The sequence below is a fragment of the Brachypodium distachyon genome, chromosome 3 (genome assembly GCF_000005505.3).
Source record: "Brachypodium distachyon strain Bd21 chromosome 3, Brachypodium_distachyon_v3.0, whole genome shotgun sequence".
Classification (NCBI taxonomy): Eukaryota; Viridiplantae; Streptophyta; class Magnoliopsida; order Poales; family Poaceae; genus Brachypodium; species Brachypodium distachyon.
The window spans coordinates 6,300,125-6,318,008 of NC_016133.3; the positions used below are offsets into that span (position 1 = coordinate 6,300,125).

The 17,884-nt window shown below is 41.2% G+C and overlaps 3 protein-coding genes across 5 annotated transcripts; 1 reads left to right on the top strand and 2 right to left on the bottom strand.

The window, feature by feature from the left end:
• Positions 1–295: 295 nt before the first annotated feature.
• LOC100821821 (serine/threonine-protein phosphatase PP2A-1 catalytic subunit) lies at positions 296–4,978 on the bottom strand. Its single transcript, XM_003571635.4, has 6 exons — positions 4,531–4,978; positions 3,808–3,922; positions 3,000–3,108; positions 2,838–2,915; positions 2,102–2,293; positions 296–886 (listed from the first exon to the last, which is right to left on the bottom strand). The coding sequence occupies exons 1-6, from the start codon at positions 4,781–4,783 to the stop codon at positions 713–715; spliced, it is 921 nt and encodes a 306-aa protein (XP_003571683.1). The 5' UTR covers positions 4,784–4,978; the 3' UTR covers positions 296–712.
• Positions 4,979–6,839: 1,861 nt separating this feature from the next.
• Positions 6,840–12,656, top strand: LOC100840930 (probable 28S rRNA (cytosine-C(5))-methyltransferase). Of its 2 annotated transcripts, XM_010235739.3 has the most exons (14): positions 6,840–7,167; positions 7,880–7,938; positions 8,115–8,165; positions 8,368–8,500; positions 9,193–9,278; positions 9,404–9,502; positions 9,580–9,633; positions 10,017–10,161; positions 10,785–10,846; positions 11,039–11,126; positions 11,523–11,606; positions 11,708–11,869; positions 11,963–12,218; positions 12,308–12,656. In XM_010235739.3, the coding sequence occupies exons 1-13, from the start codon at positions 6,897–6,899 to the stop codon at positions 12,181–12,183; spliced, it is 1,515 nt and encodes a 504-aa protein (XP_010234041.1). In that variant the 5' UTR covers positions 6,840–6,896; the 3' UTR covers positions 12,184–12,218; positions 12,308–12,656. The 2 variants fall into 2 exon arrangements, with proteins under 2 accessions (XP_010234041.1, XP_010234040.1); XM_010235738.3 differs by having other exon boundaries at positions 6,841–7,167; positions 11,963–12,510.
• Positions 12,657–12,869: 213 nt separating this feature from the next.
• LOC100825831 (protein GRAVITROPIC IN THE LIGHT 1) lies at positions 12,870–16,894 on the bottom strand. Of its 2 annotated transcripts, none has more exons than XM_003571642.4 (2): positions 16,600–16,894; positions 12,870–14,611 (listed from the first exon to the last, which is right to left on the bottom strand). In XM_003571642.4, exon 2 carries the CDS (start codon positions 14,545–14,547, stop codon positions 13,279–13,281), a length of 1,269 nt encoding a protein of 422 aa, XP_003571690.1. In that variant the 5' UTR covers positions 14,548–14,611; positions 16,600–16,894; the 3' UTR covers positions 12,870–13,278. The 2 variants fall into 2 exon arrangements, with proteins under 2 accessions (XP_003571690.1, XP_024316984.1); XM_024461216.1 differs by lacking the exon at positions 16,600–16,894 and adding an exon at positions 15,495–15,513.
• Between the last annotated feature and the right edge of the window lie 990 nt (positions 16,895–17,884).

The following is a 17,884-nucleotide window of genomic DNA, read 5'->3' on the forward strand; positions in this document are numbered from 1 at the left end:
TAACGAAACAAAATACGTACCTTACGGAATGGAGGGAGCATTGCACAGAAAGTACCATTAGGTTTCGCGGTTGAAAGAACTTCCTGTGATATTTTTGTTGTATAACTTATATTTTATTAGTCAAATTAGTTAAATTGACAATCTAGAAACACATGCAGGCCACGGCAGTAGTCGAATCTAACATATAACAATCGTGGTCGACCAAAGGCTGATATGCTTCTTTCTGCTGTGGAATCATCAGAAAGTGCTACGATAGTATCTCACCTCAAGTGCCTCAGTTGCCATAGAAACGGTCTCAACAGAACACACATCTGCCATCTCCTATAGAATATCAAACTCATTACAACACACCGACAAACATACATACACAAAAGACACATCAGATGGGAGTACTGCACCCCATCCATGTGGAAATTATTCAGTCATGCACATGATGCTGAGAGAACAAGAGCAATCCTAATGCAGCTTCCTTTCACTCTGTGGACCCATAAAACAAAATGGAAGCAGATCAGGAAAAAAAATCGGCAATTGTAACTTCAACATCTCGTATAAAGGTCGAGAGGCAGCCAAAAGAAAATCTCCAAACAAAAGAATTGATTGACATACAGCTCGGGCTCATGGAACCCATATCTAAGGACAGAAGATCTACAGACCCCGACACTGCGGAGGAGAGGAACATTGACACTGGTAAGTTAAAGGGTCAACACCACAATTACAAAAAGTAGTCGGGGGTCTTGCGCGTTGTGTCAGGCTCTATTTGCCGAGGCGCTGGATCAAACTGGAGGAAGTTATGATCCATATTTTCTCCAACCTCAAGAATTGCGGCCATGTTACCACATCGGTAACAGTAGTTTGGTGCACTGAACACTGTGACAACATTCTTATCCTGCATGAGAAAAACATAATACAGTAATTAACTAATTATTGAAGCTCCCTATATGCTAATATCTGAACACCGCACTCAAAAGCCAGCAGACAAGTATAAACCTTGCATAATGCAGGAACTACGAAAATTTGCAGACATGACTAGTAGCTTAATAACAAAGGGGTCCCCAGGCAAGCTGTCACGCTCTTAAGGATTTCTTCTGCCAAGCAAGGATCGTATTTTCCAGGAAGATGAAGTTCTCATTATTTTTTTACCAAGTTCCTTAAATCTCTTTCTAACAATTTGTTAGAAGTGGAACGTGATATGTTGCCCAATCCCCTCGGCAAATATAGTCTGAATGAGAATTCCAATCTGCCTTGTGACCCTGTTTGTTGCAGCACGATTGAGCTTGTATGCTCCCTCTACCTTGCACTTGTCTATGATCACAGACGACATGGATGTCCGTAATCTACATCAGTTAACCTACGATCTACATCAACCCCACTGGCCGGCACACCAGAGGATCAAAGACTATGGGCATGTTTAGTTGATAGCCTTGCCACACATTTTCTACTACTGTGGCAAGCCACAAAAAGTGTGGCGGAGAAATTGCTTGCCACAATTTAGTCAATGTTTGACAAAGATACAAGTCTATGACAGGTGGGACAGGCTGCTAAGGAAGTGTGGAATGCCACACTTATGGCAGTCAAACAAACAGTAGCCTAACTAAGCTGCCACACCTGTTGCAAAATTTGGCAAAGTGTGGCCATTAACATACCCTACAGATCTATCTTTCCTACTAATAAAGTTTGGAGTTCGTGGTCGTACGTTCATTCCTTTCTAACCTTTCTCTTCTCACCCCTAGGAAGTTTGATCATGCAAACCCGCGAGTTAGAGAAGCAAACAAAAACACCCTCCCCACCCCCAATCTTCTTCAAAAACTCCGGCAGTGTGGCTATCAACATACCCTATATTTATACCTCAATAGTAAGTAAATTTAATTCCTTCAAACACTTATATGAAGGCCTTTTATTAGGGAGGCCTTGAGTAATTAAGAAAAATGTACAAGGCTAATTAATCAGTTTACAACATACTCCTTCTGTTCCTTTTTATAAGATGTTCTAGCTTTGTCCTCAGTCAAACTTCTTAAAGTTTAACCAAGTTTATAGAAAAATGCACTAATATGTACAATATCAAATAAGTATATTTTATTATTTTTGGTGAGTGGGCACCAACCTGGCACCAGTTGAATCCTTCCATTACAAGTTGATGTGCCCTTGATATGAGAGAGAGACCATTTGTATGGTTGAACTGTTGTGCAATATCTTGCCCAAATGTATAACCTGCTCCTCTTGGTGAAATCCCCCACCCACATCGGTCATCCGGATCTGACCACAACAGATCACACATGGGTCCTTCGTGAGGAACCTGCAAACATATTTTGAGAAATATATGATATTAGGCTGAGAATAAGTAGTCTAGTCCAGTTTCTTCCACGCATGGATAACAAGTTGTGAAACAAGACATAACACGTATCATATGATTGGCATCCTTCATAAGCACAATAACTTGACAATGATCTAGATGTGAAAAAAAATATCTGTTCCAATCATATATGATAGTACTGCTCGAATCCTCAGAACAGAGAACTTCAGTGTTTTACCAAAGAACTTAGATGGTAAAAAGACATCATGTCGATCAAGTATGAAGTATCACACACTACACAGCCAATGTTGATTAGTATCTTCCATCAGAATTTTAGTGCTACCATGTTCAACTAGATCAAAGTTTTTCTGAATTCACATGAATAATGGAGTATATCAAATTACAGGTAAATAAATGCATGCACAATTTTCTTTGCATATACCTGCCTAGGTAACATGAATCGTAAGATCACCTCTCATGCATGCCTCTGAATGGGAAACAGAAAGAAACACAAGTTCTCAAAAAAAGTGGTGACTTCATTGTTTACCTCTTGTATGCGATCAAGAGCACGAATGTTATCTAACGTATCCAATGATGGAGAGAGGCCACCATGAAGGCAGAATACCTACAAGACGGGCGTTTCCCAGATGTCAGGCATATATTGAATATGCTTCTGTTAGTGGCAATAAAAATTACTTGAATAACAAACCTGGTTTTCTATAAGAGCCGTGAGAGGCAAATAATCAAACAAGTCCGTGAAGTACTTCCACACATTTGCATTTCCATATTTTCTTAAGCACTCATCGTAGAAGCCATACCTGTAGCAAAATAGTCGGTGTCAGGAACTATGTTGTAGGGCAACCTGTCAACATGTCGTGAAGCAGCTTGTGAAAGCTGCATAGTGCGCAAGTAGTCTACTCGAAATCATACAAATGTTGTTACAATGAACATATTGCCAATAGTCATTTTGGCCAAACCATTCACCAGGGAGGTGGGGGTTAACTAGGAATAAAGACATGGAACATGAAGCTGAAAATTGTGATCACCAAGTAAGTTCTAGCTGGATGTTTTGCTCTGAGCAATCACATTGGTATGTGCAGATAATAGGTAGAGCACATGTATTATATCTTATCAGGACTAAGCACAAACACATTGCTACTTCAGTTCAGCATAGAAGACAACTTTATAAACAAGCTGCTGCCCACGTAGATAAACCAACACATTTAAGCTTCTCATGGAGTTCCAGTAATAACTAACAAGGCAAGCTGCCTTCTAAATTCGAAAACTTGTGCATTGCCTTAGCCATTTTGCGCCAGATAATACTCCTGGTGTGGAATAATACATCTACAGATTTAGTCCGTTTACACAGTTAACTGAGGATCAAACATGCTACAAACTACAAAGATTACAGGTCAAATGCACATCACTTATTATTGTATAAGAAAGTATCCAATAATGAACTGGAACCAGCAATTCTGTGTACAGAAGAATTTAAATCTACAAGGACATAAACTCACACTTGAGTGATTTGTCTGCTCTCATGGTTTCCTCTCAATATTGTAATTCTGTCTCTATAGCGAACTTTCAAAGCCACCAACAGCGAAACAGTTTCCACCGAATAGTAGCCACGGTCTGCAGTAAGAGCAATATGATAAAGTTATCCAACTTAGGGAAGGAAGGTAGAGATACATCTAAAAAACAGATGAGGAAAAAAGGGAAAGGGCTCAAAGATGGATGGATTTCCCTTTTGTCGTTCCAACGCACACGACAAGACATATTTGTCGGTTATCAGCGCCTTTAATTGCCAAAATAATCAAACATGGAGGTTTTTCTTTTTGCATTTCTCAATTACCTGGTATGATTTAGTAAGTTTCTTTAGTCTTCTTGCTAGCTTACAAGCATCCAACGCTTATAAAGATGCCTAAGACGACCAAAAGACGAGGACTCCTGTAAATCCTTGCAAGGTCGGCCCAAACCCAACACATAAGTTGCATGAGCAGCAAAAACGTCCCAACCCCAACGGAACGAACTCTCCCACCAACCCACTCGATTCAATCGCAGAATCTAAAAATAACCCATCTTTTCTCGCACCAATCCCTACAGATTCGACCAGAGCAAGCGTCGACAGGCCCAGCTTTTACCGCACTAATACCTACAGATCGACCAAAACATGCGTCGACAGGGCGAGCGCGATAGAGAGGCGAAAGGGGGTGAATCGCGGGTGAAGTCAGAGGACGTACCGACGTAGTCGCCCATGAAGAGGTAGTTGGTGTCGGGCGACTCGCCGCCGATGCGGAAGAGCTCCATGAGGTCGTAGAACTGGCCATGGATGTCGCCACAGACGGTGACGGGGCAGCGCACAGGCTGCACGTTCCATTCCTCCATGAGGATGGCCTTGGCCTGCTCGCAGAGCCCCCTGACCTCCGCCTCCGGCAGGTACTTGCAATCGCGCAGCTGCGCGATCTGCCGGTCCAGATCCCCGTGCGGCGGCATGTCGGCCGCCGACGCGGAGGCAGAGGCGGGGCTCTGGCTATGGCGCGCGCGCTCGCCGGCAAGGACGAGGGGAGGAGTTAAGCCGAGGCTAGGGTTTGCAGGGGACCAGGGGAGTTGGAGGAGGAGGAGGGGGAGCAGCTCATGGCTCCATTTGTTTTCCCTCTGCTTTGTTATACGAAGCGAGATTTTTGTTTGCCAGGCGTGCACAGAACGACCAGGGTGCGCTCTGCACTGCCCTCTGCCGGGGCTGGCGAGGATTGTTTTGCAGTTTACTGATTCCTGGAGGTTTTGAATGTAAAATTCGGTCATCGAATGTGAGCTGGTCAAAGCAGACTGGATATGTGTCGCTGACGAGGAAGCTTTTACGGGAACGCGAATCTTCTTGGATTTTAAAAGGTGTGTTTGAATTGGTCAGCAGTTTATTTTACTTGCTCTGTTCTGAAATGTCAAGTATTCCTCCGATTTATATTAATTGTCTCAAATTTGGCCAAACATGAATGCATTTAAAAGATGTTTAGATACATGTTTAAAAAACGTCTAGATACATGTAATATTTTGACAACTAATATAAATCAGAGGGTGTACATTTCGGTTGGTCTTGAGCCAAAATTTGTCAATCTGGATCAAATTTGTAGAAAAACAACAACATATACACCATATTGGTACGTTAGGACAACTATCAAATGTATTTTCATAATGCATTAGTTTGGTGTTACATATGTTGGTTTTATTTTTTCTACAAACCCGATCAAACATTGAGAAAGTTTGATTTAAGAGTTATGCCAGTATTGACGTTTATCATTTGAAAAATCTTTAGCATGAACAAATTGTCGATGGCTTTCCCTAATGACAGGCAATAAGAAGAAGGACGATTTTTGAACGACATTAAAGCAATTGCGAGCTTAGTGCGAAACACCTAACGGATAGTGTATTGTCGGACTTAGAGGCACACGCGGGCTTGATGCTAGTGGCGACGATAGACTGCAACAACGATGGAGAAAATGCGGGATCGGAGAAGACAACAATGTGTCAAAAGAGGAGCGGAGAAGGTACGGAAAGTTTAGAGGAAGCGGTACCTAAGGAAGAAGGAGAAGGAGACACATTTTGTCCAATGCCTACCGTGTGCATGCATGTCATGTTACAGTGCAGCCCAATTTTTTTTTTTATGTTGAGAAAAGAAACACCCTAGATCATTATAATGCATTCTTTCTTTAACACTTGTAACACATTGATGTTGCACATTATAACATCATGGTCGTTAGAAAGCATATCTATTTTGCATCCATGAGGTGTCAAAAAGATTTCACTTGATTGAAAAAATGTTCTTACCCAAATCTATGGCGACCACATCTTCAAGCCCCCATCTACCGCCACCAACTCAATTCGATGTCTTCCCCGCAAATATTGTACCTACGAGTAATAATTTAGTGAAAAAACTAATATGCAGATGTTGGATATGTTATGCTTAGAAAGTCAATATCATTTTTGACAAATTAGATTCCTTTTTATTGCCTTCCCACCTCAGACAAAAAGAACTACTCCAACCACAAAATTGATTCTAAATTTATTAGAACTACTTCCTCGGATCCTAATTTTTTTTTTAGGATCAAAGGGAGTAATCTTCTATATCTAAATAGAAGAAACCCACTAATTGATTTCTCTCGACGTGCAAGCATGCCACATCATCACACAATTAATTTGTTCACATCTATTTACTAGGAAACTCATATTTTTTGCACATGCATGCATGCTATTTTTCATCAAGCTATCTCAACTAATTGAAAAATCTATAATCTACCATACAATTCCATTATACAATTTCACTGGATATCCTTTTCTTGTTTCTTTTCACTCATCTATGTTAATTAAATTTTTTCTCAAAACTCACGTACATTAACTTAAATTTTCACAACAACGTGCGGGGCATCATCTAGTAAGGCCCAAATGCACCGTAACCATACAATTAGAAAAATTAATCTTTTTAGGGCACAGATATTTTTTTTAAAGATTGCAAGGGCTTTTAGACTAGTTTGACATGGCATAAAACCCAAAGCCTCGCTTCTCGTCAGCAACCAGCACTCGCAGCCCGGAAGGCGACCCTGAGCCATCAGCCATGCCGCCGCCGCAAAAGAATCGCAGCCACGTTCCTGCGACGGCCGGGCACAGCCGGACGCCCCCGCGCCAGCCTGGACGGCGGATGGCAAGCCGGGACGCGGGGGAGCGCGCGGCGTTCTTCGCGCGGCGCGAGGCGGCCACGGTGCTCCGGCGCGTGCTCCGCGGGGATGCGTCCAGACGCGCCGGGGGATCCATCAAGTCCCTCGTCTACTCCCCCTCCGTGCGCAACAAGCGCGCTACCTTCGCCCTTGTCTGCCAGACCCTCAAGTGTAAGCCCCCAGGTCCTACCCGCCGCGTTCCTGCGCGGTCGCGTGCAAGGTGTTCGATAGAATGCCAATGCAGAACCGTGGCACTGCAATCTCGCGATGGTTTTTTTAAGTATCCGATAGAATGCCTCTACGTAAACATGATGCTAATATGTTTGCACCAACTTCTGTTCAATGCTCTGGCATGCTGGTGTTGGTTGCTCTAGTTGGTGCATGGTCCATTTTTTGAAGCGAGGAGTTAGTTGTAATCCTAGAATCTATAGGAAACTGAACATGCAATGCAGTTGTACTTTTGTACGGGCGGTAATGTGTCATCATGTCTTCTATGAATTGGCTCTCATGTTGTAAAGTCAAGAGCATTTTTTTTTCCATGTTGAAGAACTTTCACTACCAAGGGTGTAATTCTATTTGTCCAAGGCAAAATCTAAAGAAGTGAAGTAGTGAACAGAGTTGCGTCTTGAGCTCAAGCTTCCAAAGAAGGATATATTATTGCTAAACTCTGGTTATAGAACAGCTAACCGTTAAAGAACCATACACATTCAATCAGCCTGTTAGTCCATCTGATGAGAATGTGCATGTCTTGGGACCAAGAAACGATACCCTATGTAGTGCTGCTTGAAATGAGCAAACACAGGCTGTTCTGCTGTTATTGTTTAACCGTCAGTATTTCTTTTCTTGCATTTACTCTCATGTTTGTTTGTTTCATTCTCAACAGATCTCCCAATTCTTAAGGAGGTTTTAGCAGCAAGTGGCATACTAACCAGCAAATGGAAGGTCAGGCAACTGATATGACTTTGTGATTGAATTCATTTCCTTCTTGCTATACGTAGTCCTTATCAGATGTTATGTTGATATATCTGATTTATAACGCCTCTTAAGTGCTAACAATAACATATAACACCTGCAGCCAGCAAGGCATGAATTGACTCTGCATTACTTTTGACTTGCAGAAACAGGAGGAATTAGTTTATGTGACTGCCTATGACATCCTCTTTGGCCAGGTTTGTTAGTTGCTATGATCTTTGGATCAACAAAATTATTCAAACATTTTCAGGCATTTACTCTGTCTAAACTTGTAGAAAGTTAAATCTCGAGTCATAGACTTGATTAAGAACTAGTTTGGTGTATGATTCAAGTTCATCAGTTGTGCTGTTCCTCTTCTTTTTCCTATTGAAAGAACATGTGACACAATCACGTTTGTAGGAAACCGCAGTTTCTGGATCTGTTGAGCAGTTAATTATGCTACATAAAGATACTCTTATGACAGCTCTCAAGAAAATTTGTGTTAGAAAGAAGGTCAGTAGCATCCAGGAATTGTTAGGCAATAAAACTACAGGTACCCTTCTCCCAAACCTGTTCTTTCTGTAGCAGATCATTCAACATTCCTGTAATATCATTACCATTGTTTCTCTGGGCTAGCTAATGGTGTTGACTCGTGACCATCCAGAATCGCTTAATTTTTTTTTGTGATAGTTTTAAAAAAAGGCTTCTACCTTATCATTAATATTTCTCTACAGTTCATATAAAACTTGAACTGTTTTATATGAAGTGTATGATCTGACTTCAGTTCGCTGTGTCAACACTGAATACCCAGTGTCCATGCTATGTTTCAGTTGTTTTTATACATTGACTAGTTATGGACTTCATTTCTTTACGTTCATGCACAATAGCTTGTTGTGATAATTGACAGATTCTGATTTGCGATAGGAAACTATGGATTCTATTTTAGGTGTGATATCCTCTGCAAATAGCAACTGTTATAAACAATTGAACATAGTTATTTTCATACTTGGCAAACCAATTTTGTTGTCAAAGTTGGCATCACAAGTTCATTACCATATCTGGAGAAGAAGTGTATCACAGCAAACCAATTTGGTTGTGGAAGTTAGCATCACAATTTCACAACCAAATCCAGGGGGAAAATATACACAATTGCTGCTGTGCATTAGCTTGATTTTGACATATACCGCCCTTCTAAATTAAGATGCTGCTAATAAAAGTTATATGCATTGTCCTTTTCTTCTTCAGTCAAGCCGAAGCCCAGGTTTCTTCGTGTAAACACACTTAAGGCCACTACAGAATCTGTAATTGAAGAACTCAGCAAAATACACATGGTAATTCATCTATCTTCTAATGTTTAGCAAGCTTCTGCAATTTTTCCTGATATAACTGTGATATCACTGTCTACCTCTGCCATTCTTGGTGGGGAGACTTGACTAATTCACTAACTGTTGACTAGATTGATAAAGACGATGTGGTTCCAGACATGTTGGTGCTCCCGCCTGGAACTGATTTGCATAACCATCCTTTGGTCAAAGATGGGAAGGTTTTTTTACAGGTGAACCAGTGATTCTTTAGCATTTGCTTTTGAAATGACCTTCGTTTATTTGTCCTTATTTCAACCTATTCTTACAGGGGAAAGCAAGTTCTATGGTGGCAATTGCACTGTGCCCTAAGCCAGGTTGGAAGGTTAGTGTATTAGTCTGTTAGTTCTTGTTGATGATATTTATTATTATCTTGTTCTCTGCTTATCTTGCATATCAGATAAATCCAATAAAATACTTTCTATATGTTGTGGTTACTCTAGGACATGATTTTGTGGGGATGCAGGCAGTGATAAAATATTAAAATATATAATAATATTGATATGTGTTTCACTTATCATCATGTATGATAAGTGACATAATTTCATTGGTTCATGCTTATTTTGTTGGATTTTTTCTTTGCTATGCTTTATGGCTGTGGAAAGAACATAGCACTGTGATGTATCAATTGATCAATATACTCTGATTGTATTACTTTTTAGTTATATCAAGTTAAATCATTAATTTCCAATTGAACGTTAAACTTAGGTTATTGATGCATGTGCGGCTCCAGGGAACAAAACGGTTCACCTTGCTGCACTCATGAATGGAGAAGGGAGTATTGTGGCCTGCGAACTTAACAAAGAGAGGGTCAAGACCTTGCAGCATACTATCAGAAGATCTGGAGCAGACAGTATCCTTTCTTGAATTCTTTATTGTTTCTAAAATTCCAATAGTTTTAATGTCCTTGCAATTATCCTTGTTTATTGTTTTCAGTGTTGAATCATCTTTCCCACCTTGCCTTTAATACACCAGAAACTCTTAATTGCAAGGACATTTATGTAGTAACTAAAATATCTTCTGAATTATTTCGAGTTTCGATACAAATCCCCTTCTAACCTGTGTGAACTTTCAAATATCCGCGACATTTGTTCCCAAGGGTACTCCGAAGGGGCTGTGCCATACCAAACAGGGGTTCCATCTTGCAAATAGAGCATATCTTGCATAGGTCTTTTCCTTTTCCAATCAAGGAAACGATCCCTTATTCTTTTGTATATGGCTATTTTGTCCCCAACTTTGATTTTTCACATTTCTGAAAATATATACAATGCCCATTATGTCGAGGGATCATTCTGGTATGTTTTGACCATCTATGGTGAGTTGCTGATCATGAATCTATTTGATGATATGAGGTTCTTTCCTCCCACTTCCTGAGTGAACGTCTAGATGTACTTGTTTGCCATACATTATGGGCTAGGCCTTGCAAAGTTCGTGTCATATGATATGATAATCAGCTTTCCTTAACCGGTCCTGTAGATATTGAAACAGTTAATGGTGACTTTTTGGATATAGATAGCAATGATCCGTCATATGCTGAGGTCTGTAGACCTTCTACATCTGTTTCTATTTTTTCCCTTCAAACTAATAAAGATCAGATTCTTTGTAGTAACCTCCATGGTAACCTATTAATGAACACTTTAGATGAGCATACATTTCGGAGCTTTACTTTCTTGGATAGTAATTATCCCTAATTTTATTATGGGCTTCAATGATGGTGGTAATTGGTGCAGGTCCGTGCTATTCTATTAGATCCCTCTTGCTCTGGTTCTGGAATCTCTACAGAGAGACTCGACCACTTGCTTCCTTCACATTCGAGCGGTAACTATATGTAATTACTTATCTCGTTCGATATAAAAACATGGAATCTTCATGGGTTGCCCCAGTTTTCTCTGCATTGTGTGTCTGTAGTACCGCACCAAGTTTGCCCCAGTTTCTGCCACAGGCCATGTAATTGGTTTCTGTTTTTTTGTTAATTGGATCGAGCAAATAGGAACCAGTAAGATTCTTTAGTGCCCTCGTGTAGTCTGGTTGGTCATTTATCCTTCTGTAGTTAGCACAAGGATCTTACTTGCTGAAATATCGCAGCATAGTGTCAGGGATGATTTATGATTTACTAGTTTTAAGGAAGCAAGGGAGGGAAAATGGTCAGCAGACCACCGTTATGTCAAAAGATCTTGTTGGATATTTAGCATTGGAAGATATCCTCTTTTGCAGATGATCAGGATGATGCAGGTTCAAGCGCAAGGATTAGGAAACTATCCGCTTTTCAGCGGAAAGTTCTCTCGCATGCTTTATCATGTAAATTCCTACTATACTCTGTCTGTGCAATTATCACATTTCAATGAACAACTGTTGCACAAACTGAAGTGAAAAGCTCTCGTCCACATCCACATTTGCAGTTCCCTCGGTGGAGAGACTGGTCTACAGCACCTGTTCAATACACCAGGCAGAGAATGAGGACGTTGTGAACTCTGTTCTGCCTCTTGCCTCATCACTTGGATTTGAGCTCGCCACTCCATTCCCTCAATGGCACCGCCGTGGTCTTCCGGTCTTCGACGGAGGTATGTGCTTCGTGCCTGAACAATTTGACAATGCTCCTAGATGACCATCTATTGACAGCTAAATAATACCTACGTGGTTCACCTCATTTGCAGCTGAGCATTTGCTTCGAACGGACCCTGAGGATGACCTGGAGGGATTCTTCATAGCATTGTTTGTGAGGAAAACAGCAACTGAAGATGCTTTGGAGCCTAGCAAAGATGGCGCGTGGGGAGTGAAAAGGAAACGGGTTTGTAGAAGAGGAAACGGGCTCAGGGCGTTCAGCTCCTTGAGATTGTCCAGGATGGACGTACTCTGCTCCATCTGGCGTCTCTAGATAAGATTTTTCTTACAAAGATGTCTCTAGAGAAGGTGTTGCCTTAGGATATTTGAGTAAAATTTTCCAGCCGCGAAAGCTTAATGAACCCAGTGTTGAACTTGAATTTTGTGTTTCTCTGTAGGCTGGATTATAAAAAGGCCATGGTGCATTTCGTGTAGCATTCACATCAAGCAAAGGCATTCGAATGGTTGGCACAAACCTGTGACTGTGTTACTACTCTGGCAAACGCAAACACGACACCTTACCTTTTACTTCAGCAAAGGACAAGGAAAACGTCTACTCACAGTTTAAGTGCTAATTTTGAAATTCAAATATTTTAACTCCCATATCGTAGAATCGTTTCAACTGTGTTGTTTGTCTCGATGAAATTTGATCTCACAATGACAAGTTATTAAGCATGTCTTGATACAAAAATCGTATCACAGCTACAAAAATCGACGAATGGAATGTAAAATGCCCTAGATAACAAATAAGGTAGAACTTCCCTCCGTTTGTCTACGTTAACCCACATTATATTGGTGTAATTGGTCAAACTTGAGTTTTGGAATGCAGACACCTTGCATAATTGGTCAAGCTTGAATATTGGAAATTTGGAATGTATGGACGCCTTGCATTGAGAAACATCATGTTATCCAGTAAACCACCACAAAACGTACCATGCACTTGTTGCCATTACTTTCACCTAGTTCCAAAATGGTTCAATGATTCCATTGCGAAACCTCAAAAATTACATAGTACAAAGCACAACCAACAATTACAATACAGATATATTACAGTGGAAAAAACTGATTAGGCATCCAAAAAAGAAGCTAACGTGGAAGGTGTTACAATCATACAAATCCACTGACAAATCCAAATCACATTGACAATATATAGACCAAACATTGCACAGGATTACAACACAAAACAGAAGGACAAAGTCAAATGACAAAAGCATATTAAGTTTTTTGGTGCTGCTACCACATTTCATACGAATAACACTTTGGAGAGGTAGCATCACATACATGACCGGCACAGTGTCCCCTTGTCAGATGCAACTAAATGCACCTGAGCCATGTAAAGCACCCTGACCCTTAAGTAACTGCAACATTTTCAGTCAGCACATTTGACATCTGAAAGGTACACTCGAGACTGTATCACACTAGTCCCAATCAAGAAACCAGGCATCACCATCAAGCCAACTTTAGGCCTCTCGGCATTTTCGTCCAAAACAATGTTCTTTACAACACTTTCCATGTGAATCTCTGAGAACTCGTTTCCCTTTTTCACTTGGAAGACCCTGACCTTTGGATCAAAAGAATATGCCAGCCTGTGCAACAACCATATGGACTTCGCCAGCTTGAGAAATGCCTGATAGAAAGGTGTCCTTGGATGGCCACCGCTCATGACATAGTTTCTCTGATCCATGTTACCGAAGAAAGAACCTTCCATTTTTGGGTGCACAAGTAATAGGTATTTGCTTCTGCAGAACTTCCCAAAAACCGAATCTGGGTTTTGGCTCAGCACATCCAAAGGATCCATGGCTCGTACTGCAAGGAACTGATGGAAGAAAGCCTCATTGGAAACAGTGGCATTAGCCGACTTGATGGAGAAGCTCTCTTCATGGAAACCACTGAACATTCTTTGGCAAATATAGGACTCAAACGCGTACTTTTTGTGAGCTCTCCTTGTGTAAACTACATCAGGTTCAATTGCGTTAGCAGCAGCATCAAGATCCCACCCTGCAGCTTTCATCATGTTGATCAAGGGCTTTGAGAAGTCATGTATTGATTGGTATGCATTATCAGTAGTAGATGTAAATAAACTTGGTGTCAGCTCAATGGAGAAGTAGTTCTCCTCTTCATCAGATTCCTCAGATTCCTTGTTAAGTAAGCCCCTTTGTTTCAATTTCTTCTCCAATTTTGATTTCCGATGTTTCGCCTCATCGATTTGCTGCTGTAAATGGGAAATCTCAGTATCTCTGTTCTGGATCTGGGACTGGAACTTCTTTACCATGACCTCATATGTCTTTAACAAGTTCTGCTGCTCTTGTATTTCGGAAAGCAAGCGTGCATCTTGAGGTGATGCCGCTACTGGCTTAGGATTTTTCTCTCTGTAAGTATGCTTGAGTTCTGAAAGCCTCGTGAGCTCATCTATGACAAGCTTATCAGCAGTTTGTATCTTGTCTGGGTCGTATGGGGTGTGAGCTTCCTGCAGCTGAATGTACGCGGCCTTTAAAGAAGATATGTTGTTGAATATCCTTCCAATCATACTGTCCATTGAGTCCATGTTCTGATTCATATTTTCGTCAATGGGTTGAGGATAAACTTTCTGGCTATTGTTGTCATAATTTTGCGACTCCTTAGAGCCTGGCCGGATCATTACTTCTTGCCCTCAGGATCAACCAAGTCAGTTATCTTCAATCAGCATACAAATTGACATCCACCTGCAAGAGAATCTGCCACGTTCAGGTCATAATTTTCCAAGAAAAGATATAAATTGTTAGAAAATGGTTCAAGGCCAGTATCGAAATGTCTCAACAGCGACTTTCTCTGCAATTACTTTGTACCCTATCATAAGAAAAAAGAAAGATATTGGGAAAAAAAAAGTAAACAACAGCAAGCTTTGGGTTGCTCTAAAACAGATATTCAATAACCACAACCACATATTCTCAATTTTGAACAACAGATGTTCCAGATCATGAGCTCCGCACTAAGACCCCACCCATAAACAAGAAGATAAAAAATCACTCAGTATTCGAGTGTGACAGCAAACCATAATCCAACAATCAGCCGACCTCCCAAGATGAATGGTATGAACCACATTTCTCTCATTACGGTTGTCATACAAAAGATGCTAACCTTTAGGAAGCCAAGAGAAGATACATTTCAACTCATATGGTGTGGGACTAAAAGTACAAGAAACGGCAATGCAAATAGCCAGTATGGGAAAAACTAATGGCAACATAAGATACCAACCATCATCTCACCACACCTATGACTTGTCATTTTCCTGCCACTCTATGGATCACTAACCCAGATTAAAAAGCTTTGCCATCACATATCCTACACTAATAATGATGATTGCCCTCTAAGAAAGAACCATGTGAAGCCTAATCATACCTTGCTTTTCTCCCAAGTCTTGGCTATAGCAGGCCCATATTTTAACAATATTAGTACAGATGCATAGAGAAAGTCTATTGTATGAACTATACTTGCCGAAGGGGCAGTATGATCTGTGTATTTTAGGGTAATTACATACACATCATTAAGTTGACTTGAAACTGGAAGCAAATGTTGACATTAGTAATTAAGAGTCAATTGTCATACATAGTACTCCGCTGATCCAGTCTCCTATTTCCCTTCCTCCATTCACAATCTCTCATATTCTTGTTAACAGCGAATCCACCAAAGCATTGACTCAGTGGGTTCCCACTTCCCCCAGCCAATCCCTCACCTCCCACCCCACATGTCTCGCGACTACAGCCCACCGGGTGGCTAGGGCTTCCGTCACACCAGCAAAGGCAGCCGCCGGACTCAGTGCCGACGACCTCAGCTTCCCCAGAATCTGTCTCATTGGTTTCTCACTGCTCCCACCTGGATACAACCCTTGTCTCAACGTCGGGCCTTCCGGAAACTTCCTCTGCTCGCCTCAGCCATGCTGCCATCTATCCAAGCTCAAGTTTAGTCTCCATCTATTGTCCTTCGCTCAAGTGTCATACAAACTTGTTGATTTTCCTAGATTTGCTTCTTTTTTGTGACAATTTGTTTTGCTTCCACCTGAGTAGTTTGTGCCCAGCGAGTACTTGATCCTAGATTGATTCCCATGTTGTGATTTTTTGTAGACCTCAAAGTTGTCAGTAGACTGGCTTAATATTCCGATCTGTGGTGCAGTACATGTGTGGATACACGCTACTTGTCTTGTGATCTTAAATTGTGTGCGTACTCAGAAGTCAGGAACGTCTACCCAACCCTGACGAACTTGCATTGGACAGGATTGACAACTACTGCTTTTTCCAGTGAGAAAGGAGGGAGGAAGGATTGCAACATCTGAAGAATGTGATGCGGCAATGAGCATAATTAGAAAGACGAAAAATAAACAGAGACAAGTTAGCAGTATATAGAATCTGTTCTTACCAGCAAAGTAAAGATTCGGCATCAACACACTGTATGTACCTAAGGGGGCTTCATCAGTTACAAGTACTAACTAAGAGTATAATCATTGGCCTAGTTATTTCTTCAATCATAGCACACCTAGGGGCACATGAACTTACGGATCCATCCAAGAACAGAGCAACAAGATAAACATAGAGAGACCAATCTACGGTATAAAAATTCAGCGTATGCGTGAAGTTTCGGATCCACCCAAACCAACCATCGGTCCAGGGCGAATACACACGTCTAGGAGGAGAGAGAGGGAGGAGGTGGACTTGACCTGATTCCGAGAGTGAGGAGTTGGGGAGGTAGTAGGCGACGGAGGTGGGCTCCGGCGGGTGAGGGAGTAGGTACAGAGGTTCGGTCCGGCTGCGAGGACGCCAGCTGCTCCAGGGGGGCCTTCCGGCGATCTGGACGCGGAGATCCGGGGCGGCTGCCTGCGGTGGGGACGCGGCCAGGTAGGAGGCGGGGGAGGAGTTCGGTCGGCGGAGGAGGAGGCGAGCTCGCGAGGGAGGCGGAGTGAGGCCGCTCTGGAAGGAATGGGTAGGGGATGCGAGTGGAGGCGACGGGTGAGAGAGAGGGGTAGAAGTTACAGGTGTAAAGCGAAAATATTACTCCCACTTCCGGTCCATATTAGTTGTCGAAATATTACACGTATCTAAACGATTTCTAAGCATAAATACATTTATATTTGGACAAATTTGAGATAAATAATAGGATCGAGGGAGTATAAAAATTGAAAAAGTAATTTCGTTGGGCACCCCTCCTTTCATTTCATTTGGTAGAAATGAAATGATATCCAATTTGTGATATCCTTTCGTTCCATAATTCTTGTCTCAAATTTGCTAAAAAAAAGGATGTATCTATTTATAAAAAGTGTCTAGATACATGTAAGATTTCGACAAGAATTATGTAACGGAGATAGTAGTATTTTATTTGGTTGAATTTGAATTTCAGGTTCAAAAATCATGTTCGTCTACCACATGGATTGTAGAGTGAGAGACAATTCCAAAAAATGATGGTTTTTCGAGAAGAATTGAGATTAGTTGTAGTGTGATTCCATGAAATTGCAAATTGAATTCATGTAGCCAATTCCGTACCGACCAAACAAGTTAGTTTTTAGAATTCAAAATGAATTTCACAATTCTAACCCCAAATGATGGGTGCCAAACGAGCTGTAAATGAATTCAATTTGAAACACAATTTATGTCCCTATTGAAAAAAGGAAGATAAACAAATTGAATAGTAACAAAGTTTTTTCTATCTCGTGCACCGGGCAAATAGCCTATGCTGATATCCTCGCATGGTAGTTGTATATACATCTTGTGCATATCGCCCCCTTTTTTGAGAAGAAAATATCGATGTTACCTTTGGTACTCCTGGCAGCGTAGCATCATGAGGTTAGGTATCCATTAACAGGGCTTAAATTATACATGGGTATCTTTTTTTCGGAAAAGGAAAAATTCATTAATAGAGAAGGATTATATCCGATGCATCTCGTTAAGAGGATAGCGTCTCAAACATCATGTGATGCACTGGTATTTGTCATGATTTTAGTACAAATT

What these genes read in the sequence shown, in the direction of transcription:
- LOC100840930 (XM_010235739.3), top strand. Translation starts at nt 6,897, where the DNA reads ATGCCGCCGCCGCAAAAGAATCGCAGCCACGTTCCTGCGACGGCCGGG. An exon ending in TACTAACCAGCAAATGGAAG is followed by an intron (nt 7,939 to 8,114) that starts GTCAGGCAACTG and finishes TTTGACTTGCAG; the next exon opens with AAACAGGAGGAATTAGTTTA. An exon ending in AACTCAGCAAAATACACATG is followed by an intron (nt 9,279 to 9,403) that starts GTAATTCATCTA and finishes ACTGTTGACTAG; the next exon opens with ATTGATAAAGACGATGTGGT.
- LOC100825831 (XM_003571642.4), bottom strand. Translation starts at nt 14,547, where the DNA reads ATGATCCGGCCAGGCTCTAAGGAGTCGCAAAATTATGACAACAATAGC.
- LOC100821821 (XM_003571635.4), bottom strand. Translation starts at nt 4,783, where the DNA reads ATGCCGCCGCACGGGGATCTGGACCGGCAGATCGCGCAGCTGCGCGAT. An exon ending in CTTCATGGGCGACTACGTCG is followed by an intron (nt 3,923 to 4,530) that starts GTACGTCCTCTG and finishes CTCTTACTGCAG; the next exon opens with ACCGTGGCTACTATTCGGTG. An exon ending in AGCAGACAAATCACTCAAGT is followed by an intron (nt 3,109 to 3,807) that starts GTGAGTTTATGT and finishes ATTTTGCTACAG; the next exon opens with GTATGGCTTCTACGATGAGT.